Below are 22258 nucleotides of genomic sequence, written 5' to 3'. Positions count from 1 at the left end.
GATGACCATACAGGCAGTCTCGGAGGCTTGCCCTGGCTTCAGTGTGAAGCAGTGAGCTCCAGGGGCAGGAACCATCAAGATACTGCAGGGGTGACTGTGTCTGAATGGGGGGTGGGGTGGGGGAGGGAGGCTATCTTCAGGCAGAGGGGCGTCTCTGCAGTCTCCAGCTTCCTCCATCAGTCCCAGCAGCACCAGGAGGACGGGGGTGGGGGTGGGGGGGTCCTTCTCTCCTCATCTCTGCTCTTCGAGCTCTCATTTCAGAAGCCAGATGGCAGAGTTGTAGCTGCCTCCATCCTGCCAGCACGACTTCAAAATAAAAAGATGTGAATTTATTTTTTGTAGGTTAGGAAAAACCTCTAAGAACTCAAGAGCCACAACTCCTAACCAGCAGCTGCAGGCTTGTCTGTGGGCACTGTGGCCTGGAGCTGATGCACCTTCCACAGCAGCCTGCTGCCTGGGGTCCGCCCTGTTGCAGGAAGGGGGACCCCTTCCAGGGCCCAAAAAGGGCTCTTGTCTAACACTCCGAAATGAATTGTCTGAGGAGACACTTGTGCTGACAAAGCAAGAGATTTTATTGGGAAGGGGCACGCAGGTGGAGAGCAGGGGGGTAAGGGAACCCAGGAGAACTGCTCTGCCTCCTGGCTGCAGTCTCAGGTTTTATGGTGATGGGTTTAGTTTCAGGGTTGTCTTTAGCAAATCATTCTGGCTCAGAGTCCTTTCTGGTGGTGCACGCATTGTTCAGCCAAGATGGATGCTAGAGAGAAGGATTCTGGGAGGTGGTTGGACCTGTGTGTCTCCTTTTGACCTTTCCTGAACTCTTCCGGTTGGTGGAGGCTTATTAGTTCCGTGTTCCTTACCAGGACCTCCTGTCATAAAACAGCTTATGCAAATGGTTACTATGGTGCCTGGCCAGGGTGGAAGGTTTCAGTGTGCTTCCCCTAACAGCCCCACCAACTTCTCAAATTCAGAGGTCCCCCTCCTGACTCCAACCCTCCCTACGTCAGCTCCTCACAACTGCCGGCCCTGGACACCGTCAGCAAAAGAACAGCTTTCTGGATCAAATGAATAACCTTTCCTGAAACTGATTCTACCCCTCAGGTCTGTCACCCGTGACGTCAAGCAGGCGGGCAAGAGCAGCCTGTCCCCTGGACCTTCCCCTCTCCACCACGCCGTCACAACGCAGCAGTCTGGGAACAGCCCTGACCTCACTGCACGAGAAGCCTAGGGTGCTCAGCTCCAGCAGCCCTGCCTGTTGAGTCAGGGTGGGGCCGATAGGCCTCTACCCACGGTGTTCTCAGTGCTCCTGCTGACCAACCGACCAATCAACCAACCCTTGGAAGTTCACAGGAGGCTGTGTGGCTTCACAAGGCCTGCAGGGCAAGGAGAATGTATGTATTTCATTTCCAAGGTTTCCCCATGTTGGAGTAAAGCCCATGAAAAAGCAGAAAGCAAACTTGTGAAAGAGCCTTTGTTTCAACAGATCTGTAGGGACATCCAGAGAGAGGGCGACATGCCCTTAAACAATAACTGCACCAGCCAGAAATGGCAAACTTATTCTACTTTGCTACGTTGACGTTAACAAAGAACATTGCACACTCATTTCAATTTTTTATTAAAATACTTTTTTGTTCATAGGGACAACCAAAGGAAAAAATACATAATTTTATATGTCATAGATCATGTAAAATACAATAAACATAAACTCTTGGGAAAGCAGAATAGATTTAAAAAATCTTCAATGAAGATTTCATTAAAAACAAACTTTAAATATGTGGCTTTTTATATTTACCTCATTTTCCAGAAGTCTTGGCTTCTTTTCTCTATTGTGATGCTATTCTATTAATAAAGTTATTCAAATATCCTAACATTTTATCGAGTTTGCTTTCTGAAACTTTAGAAATCATATTTCTAAATGAATGACTCTCTTTTATAGCATCTATGTATCTTACTGCACTTGGATTATCATTTGATTTGGTACTACTGTTGTGAGCACAGTCTTAGTAATAATTAGATGTTATGGGGGGGCAGAAAAGCACAGACATGTCTTACTAAAGGACAGAAACTTTTATATATGACTTTTAGAACACCTACTGGTTTAAGATTTAATTTTTTTGGATCTAGTTATAAAAAAGGTCACAAAATGACTTTTGATTTTTTTTTAAACCAGAGCTTTAATATAGAAGTGAATTGTGCTTAGAATGATAATAGATGGTATAAATTATAGTAGAGCTATCAGTTTCCCAAATGCTATACTTTTAATTTGGAAAACTATTGTTCAAAACCTGAAATACATTATAGAACTGGAAATGGAATTGTTTAGGTGAATGCTTTAACTCCTTCATAAGTCAAAAAGTTAAGTAAATTTGAATGTAAAACTTACCATTATATTTAGGGATAATTTCTATTGGGAGAAACAGTGATAAGAAAAATCAGTTAAAACACAACATGGTTCAAGAAATTATTCTTCCAATAAGTGATATTATATTTTAGAGTTTAATAATGAACACCAAAAAAGGAAGATAAATGCAGTTAAAAAAAAAAGCTTGCTGACATATTTATGGAAAATTAAGCATGTTGTCAATAAACACAAAAACATTCCTCTATTCCTAGGTATAAATGACTCTGAAAAACAGTAAAGTGGAAATGAAGCAGCTGGCTGCAGATATCTTTAAAATTTTCTCTCTTAAGTTCAAGAAAACCTTCGGTTTTATAGTTATTAGTGAAGAAAGGGAGCTAATGTTTGTTTTCAAGGCACTTGTAAACAGAGGCATTCTAGGTAAAAGTAAGAAGACATCCCAATGTTTTCTCATCTGAAAAATACATCCATGAGCTAAATTCCAACTTTTTAAAAGGCTAAAGTACCTTGAGTGTTCATTAGAGTTATCTGAGAGAAAAGGTATCAAGTCTTTATATTTTATGAAAGTTAATCATAGTATCACATGTGATCTTGTAACTACTGTTCAGATAATGAATACAAAAAGCATTATCTATTTTTATATACTAAAATATTTAGATATACAAAGAGGTATTCCTAGAAAGTTATTTATAATTCAAATATATACTATTTGAGAAATTAATAATTTTGTAAAGCTAAGAGTCTCTGGACATAAACATGTATGTTTCAGTTTCACCCTTGAAGACCAAGATTTTACTACCAAGAAGGGCACATACTATTTAAGCTTATCTTCATTGACACAATGTTCTGTAGTGTATTTAGAGTTAATGTCATCTTGAACAGAATTATCTGGGGGTGGGGGGAGCAGGAAGCAGTTCATAATCTTAACCTCCTACTGTGTGATTTCCTTTGTTTAAGGAGAACACTTGATTTAGATACAAACCTAAAGGAAAGGTTACAAAATAACAAAATAATGAATGTAAATAGTTTTAAGTTTGTTTCTATTAGAATCCCCATTTTCAACCCTCCCCTTTCATACCTGGATTCTCTGCCCTGTCCCCTCTGACCACCCGTCCACTGGAGGACGCGGTGCTAAGCCTGAGCGGGCTCACTCCCCCGTCCAGCGAGCACAGCGCTGCCATCTCCATACAAGGGGCGCCGTGTCCCTGGAGTCCAGGTGGCAGTGGTTTCCCACTCCTGGAGCTCTTTACGCTGGCCCCTTACGTCAGAAAAAGCTCTCCCTTCCTGTTACCGAGCCGTGCTCTTCACAAAGCCTCAGGTGTGCCAGGCAATTCTTGTAAAGATGCTTCATACGACCCACACCAGCACTCTGGGCCTGGGCTAGAGGAGAGGCTCTCCCTACAGCTTTGTCGTATGTGGAGTGCAGGATTGAGTGCTCCAGAGAGTTCTACATTGTAAAATACAGTAAGCGTTTATCTTCAAAAACCGATGTAAAGAGGTTTCAAAGTAAACTTTTATGGTGATCTTTTGGTGAGATCTCAGAATGATCTATATGAATATCTATCATACACACAGAACGGATAAATAATACCAGGCACAGTGGAAAATGGCAAACAACTCTAAAAACTCAGTGTCCCAGGAGTAGTACAGTGAAGAAATCATAACTCATTAAAATGCTCTAAACCTTTGACACAAGAGGCTTCTGGAATGTGGCAGATGACAGGAGGCTTTGGGTTAGAAGCCTCTCCTCTCTGCAGGCATTCTCTGTGCACTTGCTCCTCACATGACCAAGGCTGTAGGTGTTTAGAAGAAAGGGCTCCCACCAGCAGCAGGCAGGAAGAGCAATTAGAATTGGAAGTCAGCACAATCCTCGATTTGTCAGACTTTAAAAGTAACTCAGTCCAAACTCTTTACATCTTCTCAACCTGCTGCATTTGGATGCAACCAGTAGACATTGCTGAATAGCTTTCCATATCATACCTCTGACGAAACTGCTTCTGTCTATACATCTTCTCCTTCCTTAAAACATGCAGTTCATACATTTGACAGTTTTGCTACCATAGTCGATACACTCTGGACCGATGCACTCACAGCAGGCATTATGGAACCAGCGATACTTGGAAGCACCCATGGACTCGCAGGATATTTTACACTGATGTATGGACATGCAGTCATCAAAGTAAACCACAGTACACATGTGTTCTGAAAAACCAAAGATTAAGTAAGGTTTCAGAGCAATGAGTAGGAAAAGCAGGAAATGTTTTAACACCTAGCTGAACACTACTAGCAAGTTATTTATCTAAGCTCTCTTGCTGTGAGCCTGCCCAGGACGGTGGGTGAGGTGTGGGGAAAAGAACACATCTGTTAATCACATCAAGAAGGGAGTCTCCCGCTCCAGCTCAGACACAGAGGGCTTCCTTCACCGCTTCCTCAAATTTCACTCTGACCTGGAAGGAGATCATTGGGCACCTCCAATAAGGAGAGGATCCTCCAGCTAAAACAAGTTTGGGAGATACTGTTCTAAACTTATACTGAGAATTTACAATAAAATAAACTTAAGAAATTCAAAGGATGCAGTGTGGTTAGCAATGTGGCACAATTTGGCATTGGTTATTCGAAATTACCCTGGCTGGTGTCTCTAGTAATGAGCTTCGTGCTTATTAGTTCATGAATTTGAATAATCTTTGAGAAAAACTTATGAATTATTTAACATCTAGCATGTTGATTATCTCGGAGAAGGCAATGGCACCCCACTCCAGTACTCTTGCCTGGAAAATCCCATAGACGGAGGAGCCTGGTAGGCTGCAGTCCATGGGGTCACGAAGGGTCAGACATGACTAAGCGACTTCACTTTCACTTTTCACTTTTATGCACTGGAGAAGGAAATTGCAATCCACTCCAGTGTTCTTGCCTGGAGAATCCCAGGGATGGGGTCGCACAGAGTCGGACATGACTGAAGTGACTTAGCAGTTAGCAGTAGCATGTTGATTATCTATATTTCAATAATGGGAAAGTGGCAGTAAGACATATTTGTACATTTCTGAAGTTTCCCAAGACCGAGAATTTGTCTTATAAAGCACTTTAACCTGAGGGGAGTTACGGAGTCTTACTATTAACAAAAACTGATCTGCTTTTACTGTTGAGGGCTGAAGTTCATACTACTTCAGATAGGTAGGCTTGTAATGGAGGGCACAACAAGAAAGGCAAACAAAAAAGCACAAATTATACTGCTTGTGCGATACGTCTCAGATTTTAAGAAATAACTGTAATACTCAAACCTGTCTTATCCTTCCACAGTGGACCTGTGTGGAGAGTTTTATTTGGAAACATCACAGACTTTATGAAAGTTACATCCCTCTTACATTCCAAAGTTCAGGTATGACTTTGCTCACTATTACATGTTCCTAAACATGCTTCTCCAAGTCTTACACGTCACTCATTCAGTTTCCCTTCTGACCAACAATGCTCACTAGCAGAGCACTGGCTGGGGTCAGGCTACACCTGGAAGTCAGGTGTCTGTAATACCAGCTGGCTTATTACAAAACTGAGCTGATGGCCTGGCATCATTTGTGACATCAATGCTATTACAGAAACCTGGGCTCCTAGGATGCTCCAGATGTTACCTGATGATGAACTACTCTGCATAAGGTAAGCAACCCTGCTGTTGTCTCATGAAAATAACAATGAAAGCCTAATGCAAATAAAATTAGAACCAGGTTATCTATTTTTCAGTGTAGCCTTTATCATCAAGAGTCTGAAGGAGTTGTGAGAACAACTCCTTGTTTACTCAGGGATGGGGTTATTAAAGTCCAGAAAATACTTAAGACTATACACACTCAAAACCAAAAAGCTGCTCTAAAAGATGTTAAAACAGGCTTCACAGACCACACAGAAAGCAAGGCGGACAAGAGAGAAAAAGTTGCCTTTGGCAGTTACCTTTGTCACTAGAATACGGAGCATGAACGTTGTTACTGGGAACAGACACGTTTTGGTGGTGGGGTTGGTTCACGGTTTCCAAAAATGAAACCAGGTTCTCATGATGTGAGAGCTCTTCTGCAACAGGGAAGGAGACGATGTTCCAGTTCAGCTGGGTGTCTCCTTCCGTGAGCGCGCGGAAGAGGGAAGGGATGGGCTCGTGAAGCTCCTCCACTGTGCTCTTCGAGGTTGGTGGCGTGTCGCTATAGTTTCGAGGATTACACATGCCTGGTGGTTGGGGCGGGGGGATGGGAAGGAAGGCAAAGAGAATAAAATTTCTTTTTCTCACTGATTGAAATGTCATGAGATATTATTAGGTAGTGCCTTGAAACCCAAGCTCCAAAATAGTAAAGTCAGGTGCCTTCTAACATGTACACAGACACTTTCCTAGCTTTTTGGCTAAGAGGCCTAGAGGCAATGACACCCTAGTAACATAGAGTACACCAAGGGCCCAGATCTTGTTTTCTAAATACCTATACTTGACTAAGAGGAACAAAGCTCCTTGGGGAAAAGAGTGACTCCAGGGGTGGGTTAGGGAATGTCCAAAATGACCCTGGGACACCCTTCTGTGCCAGAAAGTAAGAAAGTAATTAATGAATGATGGGACATGCCAAAAGACATGGGAGGCAACCTGAAAAGGCTCCCATTGGCCAAACTGACAATTTTAACGTTAAAATAAATACTGACAATAATGGACTACCACTCTATAAATAAAATAGGGATTTATGAGTCTTTATATTATAAATAAATGAATTTAAAAATGGAGAAGGGAAAGCTCTTCCTTTTGGTCTTCTAGTCATAGGAAACATAGAGGACAGAGCAAAAAGTTACATAATCACAAGAAGCTCTCAGTCAGATCCAGAAGGTAGCATATTTTCCACCAGAACTCTCTAGTTCCTTCATCAAGTCAATGGAATTTTAAAAGGTGATGAGGGGAGGTGGAACTTTTTTAGAATAAAAGAAACGAAAGAAACCTAACAAGCAAATATACTAAGTGGACTCTGCTGGATCTTGCTTTGACTAAAACAACAATAAACAGCCCTTGGGCAACTAGGGCAATCTGAATAGGACTGGGTGTTAGATATGAAGAAGTACTGTTAAACAGGTTAGCTGTGGCACTGATATTATGTTATGTAAGGAAACTCACTCTTTCTTGAGATGAATGACTAAAGCAGTTTGGATGTACAGTAAAACTATGTATTTACTTTCTAACAGCCCAAACAAACAAGGCGGGGACAGACACACAGACAGATGATGGATGGAGCAGGCATGGCTGTTGGCACTGGGGGCCATTAACAGCAGCTCACTGTGCCCTCTGTGTACATTTGGAAAAGTAAAAACAAAACACACACGTGTACCCAAAACAAAGCCTGCGGGTAGAGATCCAGCATCTAAACACCACCCGCATCTGAGGAGTCTGCTGAACAGCAATGATGAAATAAGCTAGATAAACCGTTCCTCTTAAGAGAAAATCGGAAGACAGGAACAGATGCTCTTACACAAGGGTGCTGGAGGAGGAAGCTTGCTGGACAAAGTGCATGGTTCAAGTCCACAGTAGGAGACAGGACAGGAAGCCTGCCTGCCCTCTAATCTGGGTCCCTTCAGAAGTCTGGACCCCACCCACAGAAAGTATGGCAAGTGTTTCCACTTAGAAGGGAGGTGCGGCCACAGGTCTGCAAAGGACACCAAGGGAGCCCAACCTGGAGGAGAACTGTCCCAAGGAGGAGAGCACCGCCACATAAAAAGAACTGGAGTATCTAAACTTTACGCCAGGAACAGCAGCTGAAGCTAAAATGAGAGATCAAGTTATGTAATGAATTAACTCAAAGTTGAAAACCGGTCATTAAATCCTTAAAGGTAAATAATATTTTGGAGGGGGCAAGCTAAGAAGCACACCAGTTACTTCTAAAATTGTAGAGATATGAACACATATAATTAATCTTTCTCAGTGGAAGAACTCTTCCTAGAAAAAGCCAAATGGCACTATTGTGTGATGGTTAAAAGACACACTCTCTCTCTCACACTCACACACATTCTCTCTCTCTCTCTCTAACACACACACACAAACCTCTCTCTCATATACACACACTCTCACACACACATACACACTCTCTCTCTCACTCACATAGTATTTTAGGTAATGATAAAGATACATTCGTGTATTTGGCTTCCATGTTTACGATAAATGCTTTTACATGTTTATCAGGGGTCAATACCATTGTCTCATTTTTGCTTTCATTATACATACTAAATTAACATATTTAATGCTCTAAAATAATTCAAGCTTCTTTTATTTCAGTTAACCTCACACACACACACAAAACTACACCCATCAAGGGCAGAGAATAAACTGTCCATTTGGGGAGGACGATGCAGTAAGAACTCATTTATTTGACAGTCACAAAACACTGACATGCCTTCTGTGTGCCAGACACTGTACCCGGTACTATCTTAGATACCGAGATATAGGGGTAGGAGAAGGCACATTGACTGCAGCTGTCTCAGAACTCAGTACAGGGCAAAAGAGAACAAGACAGTGAAATATTTCTCCTCTTTGGGAGAGTCCAAGAGCTGAATGTCACCGCTACAGTCTCCCTCAGGCCCATGTCACCGTGGAACTCTGGGAAGATTCAGGAGCAGAAGACCTAATTTATCTATAAAACAAGAACTGCATGCCCCCTTACAAGGACAATCAGAAGAGGGCTCTTGGAAATTAAAAGTGAAAGCCAATGGAATTCCCTGGCGGTTCAGTGGTTAGGACACTCCACTTCCACTGCAGGGGCCACATGTTCGATCCCTGGTCGGGGAAGTAAGATCCTGCATGCTGCACAGTGCAGCCAAAAGAAAAACGAACAAACAACTCTGCTGTCTGCCAAGACTGACCCACCCCCACCCCTGGCCCCCATGCACCTATTCCTGACCTCTTTCACTTAAAATAAAAAATAAAATTTAAAAGTAAAATAAAATTTGCATGACTTTAAAATATATATATATGTATAAATAGTACAAAAATTAAAAATAAAAAGTAAAAAAAAGTCTTCTGCTTGTTCCTCCACTCTTATTTCACAAGAATTTCTTCCCACACCTTTTCTATAAAAATACAAACACACACATATATATGTAAATACTATTCGATATAAGCAAATGCAACGATGTTCTAAACACCTACAATATCTTATACACACCCTAGTCTATGCACATAAAATACATTTATACTATTTAAAGTCTCTTAAAGTCAAGGATTCTATGATAGGAAATATTAAGAAACTTAATATCAACTTACCAACACAGTCACAGCACTCATCCCAGAGGGTCCCAAGACACAGCATGCACTCCTTACAGCAGGAGCAGTTTCCTTCTCCAGGGCGGCACTGGCAGAGCTCCTAGAAATGAAGCAGATGCTCAGACTTAAAATTCCAAATAACTACATTTAAAATCTCTACTTTTTTGCAGCAAAAAAGCACTCCATAATATCTGCATTTATAGTAATTTACTCTTGGCACATTATTTTTTTAAATTTAACATCATTAACTATTTGTAGGAACATAAATATCTACAATGTAGATATTTAGACTTGGAATTGCATTCAAGTACTACTTAGCTCTCAGGAGATTTAGATTTTCTTTTGGACACATTCAATGAATGCATTTTGGATCCTTTTATCTTATTTTCAAACAAAATAAAGAGATTTTACTTCATAATCCATAACTTCATCTCCCATAGGAACGCAACACACTCAGGACAAGAACAGAATCCACTTTCCAGCTATTAGGTTCATTGTAAAATGCATGGCCAGTTGACTTGTAGTGGGAGCTGTGGTTCCTCAATATGTAAAGTGTAAATAACAGCCTCTTTTAACAACCAGTTTCATTGATCTAAGCGTGCCTGGCGTGGCTGACTGTTTACAAAATGGGCAGCGATCCTTCCCCTCCCCATGTCACCTTCTTTGCAGCTCCTCTGATCAAGAGACAAGGATCTATTTCCAGACCTCTTGAATGGAAGTCATCTTGAAACTTGCTCTGATCAACAGAATCTGGTGGAAGTGATTTAGTGTCAGTTCTGAATGTGGGCCTGAAGACGGTGCGGGTGTTTTCACTCCCTCTCTTAGAATTTTGCCCAGCTGCCATGTGAAGCCCCGGAGAGGGCCACATGGACAAGTCAGTCCATCTGAAGCCACCCCAGCTCAGCCATCCTCCAATCAACCAACAGCTGACAACAGCCACAAGAATGAGCCCAGAAAACCCACTCGGCAGATAAAGGCCCAAGCTGCTGACCCTCAGAAAGAAAAGCAAAATAAATGGTTATTGTTTTAAGTCACAAAGCTTTGGGATGGTTTGCTACTGCACAAAACTAATTAACGCGGCTTGCTCTGTACATGAAGCTTCAAGGTAATTCCTTTAGCCTCTCCCCTACCCCTCCTCTGGCCACCAGAGCCACTGCGAAACAAACCCAACCTGAGGGAAACTCCGTGAACACATGGCTTGCTTGGCTTTCTCCAGTTGGTTACACTATATATATACACATATATAAAAACATAGCACAATATTCATCCCTATTAATCTTACTATGTTTCTAGACCATTAGAGTCAATCCATCACTCTTATATGACATAATTTTTTGCAAGATGATATTTCCAGTTTTAGTGAGAGGTAACTGACATATATCACTCACTGTAACACTGACATACATTAAACTTTCATGTTTAAGGTGTACAGCATGATGGTTTGATTTACGTTTATTGTGAAATGATCCCTGCAGTAGGTTTAGCTAATATCCATCATCTCATATAGATAAAATGAAAAAAAAAAAAAGATTTCTCCTTATGATGAAAACTCTCAGGATCTACTCTCTTAACAGCTTTCCTGTATGTCACATAGCAGCAGTAAACTACAGTCACCATGTGGGACATTACAGCCCTAAGACTTACTTATAACTGCAAATTGGTACTTTTTGATCTTCTTCCAATTTCCCCTCCCAGTGATCCCACTTCTGGTAACCACAAATATGACCTCCTTTTCTATGAGTTTGTTGGGGTTTTTTGCATGTATTTCATTTAGCACAATGCCTTTAAGATCCATCCATGTTGTTGCAAATGGTAGGATTTCCTCATTTTTTATGGCTGAATAATATTCCACACCCCATATGCGTGTGTGTGTGTGTGTATGTATATATATGTATACAAATATATGCAAATACACCCCCCCACAACTTCTTTATCCATTTATTCATCAGTGGAAACTGAGGTTGTTTCCCTATCTTGGCAGTTGTACGTTATGCTGCTATGAACATGGGGGTTCAGAGACCTCTTGGAGTTGGGTTTTTGCTTCCTTTGAATATATCCCCAGATGTGGAATTGCTAGATCATGTGATGTGTGATGGTTCTATTTTTAATTTTTTGAGGAACCTCCAAAATGTTCTCAACAGTGGCTACATCGATTTACATTCCCATCAACAATGCACAAAGTTCCCTTTTCTTCTGAAATTCTTCACCTCTTTCACAGCCTGTCCATGTTCCAGCACCAGCTTCAGAAAGATGATTATCTTCTATATCACTTTTATTTCAAAGTCTCCATCATAACTAGAGAGCCGGTTGTGCTGACATGTGGGATTTCTGTGTGAACTGGCTATTTACTAGTTCACTAAACTCCCTGTGACCAACCCTGAGCACCACTCTGTAGGCTGAATGTAGGATCCCAACCAAACTGGATGTTCACAGAGCCAGAAAAAAAGCCTGACCTAGTGCCTCCACTTTTGTCCTGCCACCACTTCCCCCAGAATTCCTAAGTGGGTTTTATGTAACATTAACCGGCATTGTGCTAAGAGTTTTATATGCATTATGTTGAAGCTCATAAAGCCCTTATCAAGTTATAATTTATCTCTATTTTCCTATAAGGTTATGAATTTGTACATAATTCAATTAGTAAGTGGCTGAGATCTGACCCCGGTTCTGGATCACTATTCCTGCTTTTAAAACATAAAGCTTATTAATATAAATAATAATATAAAGCTTCTCATTAATTTATCATTTCAGTAATTATAGTTATTACTTTCTTAGAACAAGCCCATAATTAAACTTAGCTAACCCTTCAGGTTGCCTAATCAAAGGCACTATTATATCTTTCACTCTCAGTACTTGAATACAATGACAAGTGCTACTGCCCAAGTTTAATCATTGTTTGTAAAGGTAAAATAAGTATCATTGGCATGAGCTGCAAAACCAGTGAGTTGGGATTTAATACCTAATTCTGTTTTTGCTTCAGCCAGTTAACGATTACATCACTGCCTCCATGGTCTGCAAGTCTCAGGCAAAGTGTGGGTGCTGCTCCTGGTCCAGATGAAAGGCTGGAGGGGGCGGACCAGCAACCCAACCCAACTGGGCTCCAGTGTCCTCCTGCCTCAGGGCTGCTCCAGCCTCAAGGCCTCCGCGAGCCAGAGCTAGGGGGACATTCATCTCCACCTCTGCGCAAAGTACCACGCTAGGTGTTCTTAAGGCATGGTGATCACACCGTTCAATACATTTATAGTGGAAAAAACTGAAATCTTATACTAAATAGAAAACAGAAATTTATACGTTTGAGCTATCCTACATTGAACAGCATGAGTATTTACAGATAATTTGGCAATCTGCTTCAAAAGCCTCTATGAAATGAAAACATGGCAGGATGAAAAGTTGTGGGAAGAGTCTCATCATTTAAAATGTATTTTTACTATGTTAGTATCAGTGAGAATCTTGAATATTACAAAGAATTTCAATTTTTTCATGCCAAAAGACAGATTTCATATGATTATTCAATCTCTAGTGGAAAATCTTATTCTCTGTATGACTAAGGTGTTGGTGAGATCTTAATCCTCTATGCAAAATAAATTGGGGGCATTATTCATCTAAGAGTAAGTCAAGACTTATAGCTTCATTTTATAAACTCTTTATGAAAGAGCTTCATTTTATAAACTCTTTATGAAAGAGTTTAATTTTATAAACTCTTTATGAAAGAGTTCATTTTATAAACTTCCATACTTCTAGGTCAGAGATGGAAACTGCTCACTTGAGGGGAATTTTTATTTATATTCTGATGTAAAATCGCTGGTAAATATCTCCACTCTTTAACTGTTGCCAAAATCTGAGAGATTTTGGAAATATCATCACCGGAAACAGCATTAGAGTCTAGTGGACAGCAGACGACTTGGATTTACAGGGTCTGGATTCAAGTCCTAGCCCGCAAACGGCAGCATGTCACACCAAGTCTGTTTCTCAGATGCTGTGTGATCCAGCAGTCCCACTCCTAGGTATTTACACAAGAGAAATGAAAACACACATCCACACAAAGACCTACACATGAAAGTAAATAACTTCATTCATCATCAACCCAAACTAGAAACAATTTATGTCCATCAGCGAGTGAACGGATGAAGAAATACACACGACAGAACATCACTCAGCAAGACCAAGAAAGGACTCCCTGAAACACACAGCTGCACTGTCAATCTCAAAAGCACTCTGCTCACTGAAAGAAGCCAGTAGGCACAAAAGGGAATGCACTGTAGGATCCTGTTAGCAGACATTCTGGAAAAGGTGAAATTACAGGAACAAAAATCAACCAGTGGTGGAAAGGTACTGAGGCTGGGGAAGAGGTTAGTCTTGACTCCCTGGGCATGAAGGGACTTTTAAGGGTGATGAAAATATTCCCTATCTCAACTGCTGTAGTGGTTATATGAGCATATATGACCAATCTTACTCCCAAAAAGCTTTGGGAGACTAAGGAATACCTCATCTCATCTTTGAAGGACCAGTATAGTACATTGAGGTCCATAAATTTATTATTTTAACAAATCTGATTTGAAAAGTATAAAGCATTATATAAACATAAACTGGTATTTAAAAAAGTAATGCAGAAGATAGTTCTGAAAATATATTTCTCTATTTTAATTTCAAACTAAATTTCTCTAACATATATTTTTAAAAAAACAAAGAAACATAAAACGATGCTGGTGAAAAATGCAGAATGTGAAAGTTGTACTGATATACAACAACCTTTATTCTATATTTAAGTGTTAAAAATCACCTAGACATAGAATAAAAAGGACTGTATCAAATATTAAGAGTAGTCAGTATGTAGATTCTAAACAGGACTATAAATTGCTTCCTTTCCTTTTTCTTCTATGTGTTTTGTGGCGTCCCTTTGAGAACACAATATTTTTATCAAGGCAAATAAATTTAAATTTAGGTGGTAGTAGACTTCTTAAGATCCAGTTTAATTGTGTACAGTACAATAAAAAAAATAAGACACTCAAAAACATAAGCTGAGGTCCTTACATATTAAACTAAACAAACTGATACAATTTATAATATCATGACCTAAAACCCCCAGGAATGTAAGAACAAAGGTAATTACGAAAATGAACACTGTGGGAACATCAGTAATCAACAAACCATTAGCCTGTACCTGCAGTGACACAATTTTCACAACCCTTACTTAGGTCAAATGAGTGTTTAAAAACCAAATATAAACAACACATCTTCCAATAATTGACCTTTATTCAAAAGAATAAACATAATTATGTTAGTTACAACAAATCTGTTTTGACATATGAATATTCTTTAAGGAGGACACCAGACAGACTTTCAAACTTGGGACAGAAATATCTAACCCAAATCTTATCAACATGTTCAAATTCTAATTGGCCAACTTTTGCCTTGAAAATAATATAAACTTAAGTGAAATACTACTAACATTATTAAAACAGAATTTATCCTTTTGGTTAAATAGATCAGCATACAATACAGACCAAATACATACATACAATACATACCAAAATATATTAAATTATATTAATATATATAAATATATTAAATTACACCCATTTCTTATATAAACCTCATAACAAAACTTTAATCCTACTTCAAAAGTACCCTAAAGCATTTCTTTAAAATCATCCAGATAAGGTGAAGTGGGAGGAGGTAGAGAAGAGACTGGACTGGCCATATGCTGACCAAGGCTGAAGCTGAGTGATGGGTGAATGGGGAGTTATTTTACTATTCTCCCTATGAACATTACATTTAAAAACTTCCAAGTGTTCTGATAAAATCCTCATCTTTAGGGTGTTTTTTTTTTTTTGGCCCCAACACGCAGCATGTAGGGAAGCATGAAGTCTTAACCAGCGGACTGCCAGGGAAGTCCCCCGCAACTTTGCATTGAAGGGGAACAATGACTTATTCTACCCTTAAATTACATCAGGTTTGACTTATTACTTCTAGATATTAATTTCAAAGATTTTCAGGAGGCATTCCCTGAAGCAAAACAGGACAAAAATAAGTCAGAGTCACAACTTTTAAAGACAGGGAAGTAGAAAAAAAAGAGGGAAAACATAGTAATGTTCATAAAAGGAAAGAAGAAACATCACATATTATATACCAAAATATTACTAGTCTAGTAACAAAGCAAGATAACTGTAGCAAAAAACTAACGTGGAATTTAATTAGCACTGATTCAGGAACAAGGGAGAGTAAGTTAATTGTTTAGTTTACTGTGATTAAGAAAACCCTGATGTTACCTGAACTATTTACAATTTTAACTTGAAATACATTAAAAAAAACTAGAATTATTAGTGAGAAACTACTTTGAAATTTCAACTTATTTCAGAAAATCTAAGATTTATTGAGTAGTTAAATCACTTTTTACAATTAAAAAAACCAGACTGTTGATTTAGTTCATAAAAGTGCAAAATATATATTCAGACAACTGGCAAAGTGCTAATAGAATGCATCAGTGATCTCTGAACCCAAGTTTGAATAGCTTCATGAAATATAATGTTTATATCATCCTAAACATGACCATAAATATTAGCTAAAAATACAAGTCAATAAGAGATTTTTCAGTTCTTAATACAAAAGGGGTCTGAAGATTTCAGCAGTAGAAGCATAATATTGATCCAAATTTTAAGTATTCTTTTCGAAGAGGCAGAAGAAAAAAACAGGAAAGATTTTGTTAAAAGCAAAATCTTGTATTACCATTTTTCCCCTAAAAGAGGACAGCTCAACCACTCGTTATATGAGCAAAGGAATACACCAAGATGACAATATTGCTTTCCTGATGTTAAAATTAGATTTCTTTCCTGTCAGCACAAAATAAATACTTACACAGGGACCACCCTTCTACGCAGCAATTTGTAGGAGGGGTAGGAATACTGTGTTGGTAAAACACATTTACACAACTCTGAGCTTCCAGGGAAAATGTTTTATATTTAGTTATTTCATGAGTTGCCGAGGACTCAAACATAAACAAATGTTCTAACTTATCCTCACAGTACATCATTTCAACACTACAGATGTTGTTCAAACCAAACCAAAAGAACAAAAAGCAAAGCTAAATGCCCTCTTAGGAGGGAAGTTTCTTCTACAGCATGGGCTTCCTTAAAATTCTTATCTCCCATCTCTGTTTCTGTGCATGTTTTTCTGCAAGTTTAAGGAGAAAAGCTATCACTGCCATCTAAAATGTCAATGTTCCTTGATCTATGTTGAGTGGAAATGTGGAATTTTAATAACTCAGTATGTGTGATGGCAAACAAAGCCCCAGCAATTCCTCACCTTCTCAGGGCTGTCAACCACTCTAAGAACCTCCTGAACACTAGGGACTCTTTTCCTAGAAAACTGCACATATGCAAATTTGAATATAATTCTGGAGATCCCCTTTAAAAGAAGCATTGAGGAGGCCCAAAGACCCCAGCTGACAATTCTTAACAATCTATTTCTCAAGTGAAGAGAACAGGAATAAAAGAGGGCATTAAAGTTCAAGTTTCTACCTGACTAGTCAGACTACCCTCCACACAAAGGCGAAAAAAACAAGAACCAGGTATCTACCAACCAACTACCACCCCAAACACAGCACAAACACTGGCCATTCAAAACAAACAAACAAAAACTTCACTTCAGGAAAATGATCAGCCTCAGAGCAGAGAACACACTCCAGCATCGAGGAGTTCTCTGACCCTCAAGCGATACCCTCCAGTCTATGTATGCCAACCCTGCCACAAACAGTCTGGCCAACCAGGCTTTTACGCTTCATTCTTAACTATAAAAGACATCAAAAGAATATTGTACATTTGAGGAAAGCCTCCTGCATGAAATAAATATACACTGAAAGAAAAAAATTATCTTGGAAGAAAGAGAAACCTAAGTAACAGAAAGGGGTGGGGAGGGCGGGGAGAGACAAAGCTCCATCTCCATTAATAAAACTTCTAGTAATTCTTAGAGATATCTGAGAAAACAGCATATTCGATACAAGTAAAAGTGTTAATATGAAAAGTTAACAAGCAGAAAATAAGTTATTGCTAAAATTTTAAAATTCAATAGAAAGGGTTTTAAGAAAATCCTCAATACTCAAGGCCTCTATCATTTTAACCTTATACACTGCCACTACACACTATCAAGGGCTATCTCCATTATTCCAGAAAAGGAACAGATGATTCTTGGCTCTGAAGGAACAGGAATTAGAATGCTCACATTACTGAAACCGTGTTTTTTTTTTTTTTAAAAAGAGTCCTACGATCTTCCAATGAGTTTACCAGAATCACCATTTAATAGGAGAAGCTGCACCTGATTTTCCAGTTTCTACACATTTTTTTAACCTACTTTTGGAAGCATTTTGTATTACAGATTTTTTAAATTAAATAGCAAAACAAAACCTTTTAAGAGTGTTTATCGACAGTAACCAAAAGCTTTCTTTAAATACTGCCTTACCAAGCAAGGTCTTCAAATAAAATCCAATTTTTAATTAGCTGAATAATGGAAATCATAGTCTTGGAGAGTCAAAAATAATTTGAGACTTAAGTAGATTTCCACCTAAACATGAATATAGCAATTGTTATGAGACTATTTCTAACAGTGAATAATGAAGCTACATTGAAACAATGTGGGAAATGGCACGGATTCCCCTATGACCACAGCACAAAGCTGGATTTCACAAGAAGACTACAAAATTTTCAGCCACCATTAAGCAGGTTTGTCAAATCAAAACTTCCAGGTATAAAACTACATGATGTTAAATAATTATTGTTAATTTTTAAATTCCTGATAGCTGTGTTCAAGAGTTCTTATCTTTCAGAGATAGACATTAGAATTTGATAAAATAATGTCAGGGGTCTGCTTGACACTAACATAGATGGGGACCCTAACAGTGCTGGGGAACAGAGATGAGGCAAAGGAAGCCCTGGGTTAGTGAATGCTGTAACTGCTGATGGTTACTACTGTTCATTATACTCTTCTCTCTTCTATTTAAAAACATCCAGAGTTAAAAAAAAAAAATTTAACAACCAACCAACCAGCCTCTCTAGTTAAAAGTTTTGGTTTAAAATGCAAAGTGAGGGTACTTGGAGTATGAGACGGTGGTAGGAGTATGAGATGGTGGCAGCCACAGTCACAGAAAGGCCAGGCTTCCCAGAATGTTAACTATTAATGAGCACCAAAACATCACAAATCAGCACAGAATACCTCTCATCTACGTAACTCATTATCACTTCTAGTACATATGTACAAGCGCTCTCATATCTGGAGTACAGGCAAGAGCTGGCTGAGTCATACTTCATACAGAATTCAAATATATGTAGTTTCAATAGTGCACTGAATTTCTTAGCCAACAGCTAGAATGGAGGCTAATTAATACAGACCCAAGACTGATGGTTTAACAGGATGGGAAAAGGGAGAACAGCTGTATAAGACATGAAGTTCACCACTAATTAACCCAACTTTATGGGCAATAATAATCAGTATGCCTATGGAAAGGCCATAGCCTACGTGTTCAGACACAGGTCACGTTCCACAGCCACTTATTAGCTCTATGAACTAAACCAATCGCTTAACCCCACTTTTCTCTTCAGAAAGGCTTGCCTTGATGGCTGAGAGAGATCACCATCAAGGATCTTGAAAGCAGATTCTCCCAATGCCTGCGACCTTGAGAAACCCTGACCCCAAAACACCCAGCTCAGCTGCTCCTAGGTTTCCAACCCTCAGGAACTGTGTAAATAACAAATGTTTACTGCATTAAGTTACTCTGTTTGGGGTAACTTGTTACACAGAACAGACAATTAGTACATTATATTTAGAGAACAGTCTGTCTATGATTTGACTATCTAAATTTTTTTTTCCTAAATATAGTAAGTGAGTCTCTTTGCTATGTAAACTAGATTGTACAACAGAACCCTTTAATTCACCTGAATAGATAGCTCATCACCTGTAACGGCCTGTTTACAAAGCTGGATATTATTTCCTGTACTGAACTCCTTGAGTCTGAGTTTGCTTCTGAAGTATGGGGGCAAAACCCCAGACTAGTGTTACGGTTCTTACACTGTATTACATAGACACTCTGTGTATTTGCATTCTGTATCTGCTATACAATAAATTTTAATATTAGTAAAAACAGCATTCTTAGTCCTACCTGAATGAGGCATTTGCTCACATCACTGGCACAGAGCGCTTTGTTACAACTCAGTGACATAGGGACCCATGTCAGGAACACCAGGATGGTGAGAGTAAGCATAACAACAGAGGGTGACTTCATGATTCTTCAAAGATAATCAGTAACTCCCAGGAAGCTAAACAAACAAAAAAACAAACAAAAAACTTTAACTCAAAGGCCAAGTGCTAAGGTAAAAACAAATACAAAAATGAAAAACAAATAAATAAACCAAGACTCATTGTCTGTGTTAGGACTTATGAGTGATTGTTTATAAATATTATTCTCAACAAAAGATTACTTATACACTAAAAAAAAAAGTTACAATTTTATCTAGCAACATCTTGTTAGCCATCTTCAAAGGTATAGAATTCTGAAATTCCTCAGACTACCCAGAAATGGTGACTGTGAAAGTTAAAGCAAATAAGTAGTTTCAATACTACACTGTTACTATTCAGCTTTAGTTTCAGGTCTACTATTCAACTTTCAGCCAGTCAAAAAACCCCCAAAACTATTAATATTGCATTATAAAAATTTAAAAACATTTAATGATATTTTAATTCCCACAATTAAAATAAGATTTAAAAATGCCAACTACTCTAGTGGTTACTTATTACTTATTACATTTTGTCTCTTAACGTAATTAGCTAGAATGAAGCAGCTCAACGGAAAGAGTGGGCAGTTGTTCCTGAAATACTTTAGCGATTAACAAAGGGAAGAGTAAATTATTGATTGCATTAAGAACTCTGATTTATCAAAATGTGACGATATTCTTTTACTTCTCTACCTTAGCTACCAGAGATTCAAAGTTACTGAAAAAGATGTTACAGTCCAAAATGAGAAAAAGACCAGCACAAATTCTGACGGTGGTAAAAACCACCAACACGGTCATTAAATTTTCAAAAAGGGGAAGATAAAACTTCCTAGGGTTTAAAACACACACTCAAAATGGAATCAATGAAATAAATAGGTGAGGTGAGACGGATAAAAGGTACGTTTATGGGCCTTTCAGATCGCTGTAAACCTTTATCCTAAGTGTGAGGAAGAACAATAAAGCAAAACCACAGAAGGTGGAGAGAGAATCGGGGCTCTGTACCCGGGCGGCTCGGTTCTGGACAAGGAAAGCCCGGGGACGGGGCCAAGGCGGGGCCCCTCCCGGACCGACGGACCTACAGCCCTCTGCACTGAACCCGGAGCCGCCAGCCCGTACTCGTGGCGGCCCAAGAAGGCGTCGGAAAATGGAAGCTTCCTGAACTAGTTATCAGCCACAACCACTGAACAGGGGGTATTTCCCCACCTCACGGCTGTCCCCAAGACCCTCCCCGAGCGGGCGTCCAGGTGAACGAGGCGCCGAGACGCAGGTAGCCGGCTCCTCAGCCCGGAGCGGCTGCCTCCGGGGCCTCGGGAACAAAGCGCCGCGGCCCGGCGGGCGGCGCTGACAGCGGCCCCGGAGGCCGCGAGGAGCGACGCCCCGCGCCCGGCCCGTCTTGTCCCCCGCAGGCCGCCCAGGCCTCGCGGGCCGCGTCTCCTCCCGCCGTGCCCGCCCAGCCGCGGCCTCCAGACCCAGAGCAGCGCCCCCGCCCGCCCCGCTCACCGTGCGCAGCGAGCTCGCCGGGCCCCAGTTCCCCGCGGGTCGGCCGAGCGGGCGCGCCGCTGGCTGTGGAGGGAGGCAGGCCGCGCCTCCACGCCGTCCTCCGCGCGGCGCCCGCAAACCTCCTCCGCACCGAAAGAGGCAGAGACCTGCCTGTCGCCGCCTCGCCCCTGCACCCCGTTTCCCTCCGCCCCTCCGGCTCCCGCCTGGGCCGCCGCCAGCTCCCGCCAGGCGGCGTCTCTCACTCCCCACCGCGCTCCTGTCAGCGCACGGCCCGGCTCCGCCCCCCAACTAGGCCCCGCCCCCGCCCGCGGGCCCAGCGGGCCTGGGGTCCCACCCCGCTAGGGCTCCGCCCACCGGAGGCCACACCCCCGGCCGGGTACTCTCGCCTGGCCCACGCGCTCTGTCCTTTCTCCCTCTTCCCCGTCAGCATCTCCGGCAGCTTCTTGTTCCCACAGACCCTGCGGTCCGGCTCTTGCCCCAGGCTCGACTTGCCCTGGTCCCGGAGCTGGGACGTGACGTGCACGAGCTCCGAGTCCTCACGGCCATCCTGGGAGGGAGCTGGTCTCGGCCTGGTTATGGGGATGCCCAACTGATAGAGGTAACTCGCCGGTACCCGGTGCGGCTGACACCTGAGCTCAAAGTTGATGTCAGAGGGAGGATTTATAAAAAACGCAGGCTTCTGGGGTCTGCCCTCACCTACTGAATAAGGGTCTCCAAGAGTAGAGCCTTCAGCCTTCAGTGCACTGGATGCTGCACCCTTGGAGGGCCCCTGACCCTGTGCTCAGCGCTGGAAGAGGGCAGGGGGGCCCGTGGTGCTGGTCCAGAGGGTGGTTGGCCAAGGAAGAGTGAAACCGTTTGCTGTCGTTCCGGGGCTCCAAAGGGCTCCGG

The 22258-nt window shown here is 40.9% G+C and overlaps 1 protein-coding gene across 1 annotated transcript; it reads right to left on the bottom strand.

The window, feature by feature from the left end:
* Positions 1 to 1595: 1595 nt before the first annotated feature.
* Positions 1596 to 21537, bottom strand: TWSG1 (twisted gastrulation BMP signaling modulator 1). The gene is made up of 5 exons (XM_061131227.1): positions 21371 to 21537; positions 19759 to 19915; positions 9615 to 9714; positions 6293 to 6559; positions 1596 to 4558 (listed from the first exon to the last, which is right to left on the bottom strand). The coding sequence occupies exons 2-5, from the start codon at positions 19879 to 19881 to the stop codon at positions 4377 to 4379; spliced, it is 672 nt and encodes a 223-aa protein (XP_060987210.1). The 5' UTR covers positions 19882 to 19915; positions 21371 to 21537; the 3' UTR covers positions 1596 to 4376.
* Between the last annotated feature and the right edge of the window lie 721 nt (positions 21538 to 22258).

This window comes from Dama dama, chromosome 27 (genome assembly GCF_033118175.1).
Source record: "Dama dama isolate Ldn47 chromosome 27, ASM3311817v1, whole genome shotgun sequence".
Lineage (NCBI taxonomy): Eukaryota > Metazoa > Chordata > Mammalia > Artiodactyla > Cervidae > Dama > Dama dama.
The sequence above is the reverse complement of the archived record's forward strand: the minus strand, read 5'-3'. Positions and strand labels throughout refer to the sequence as shown.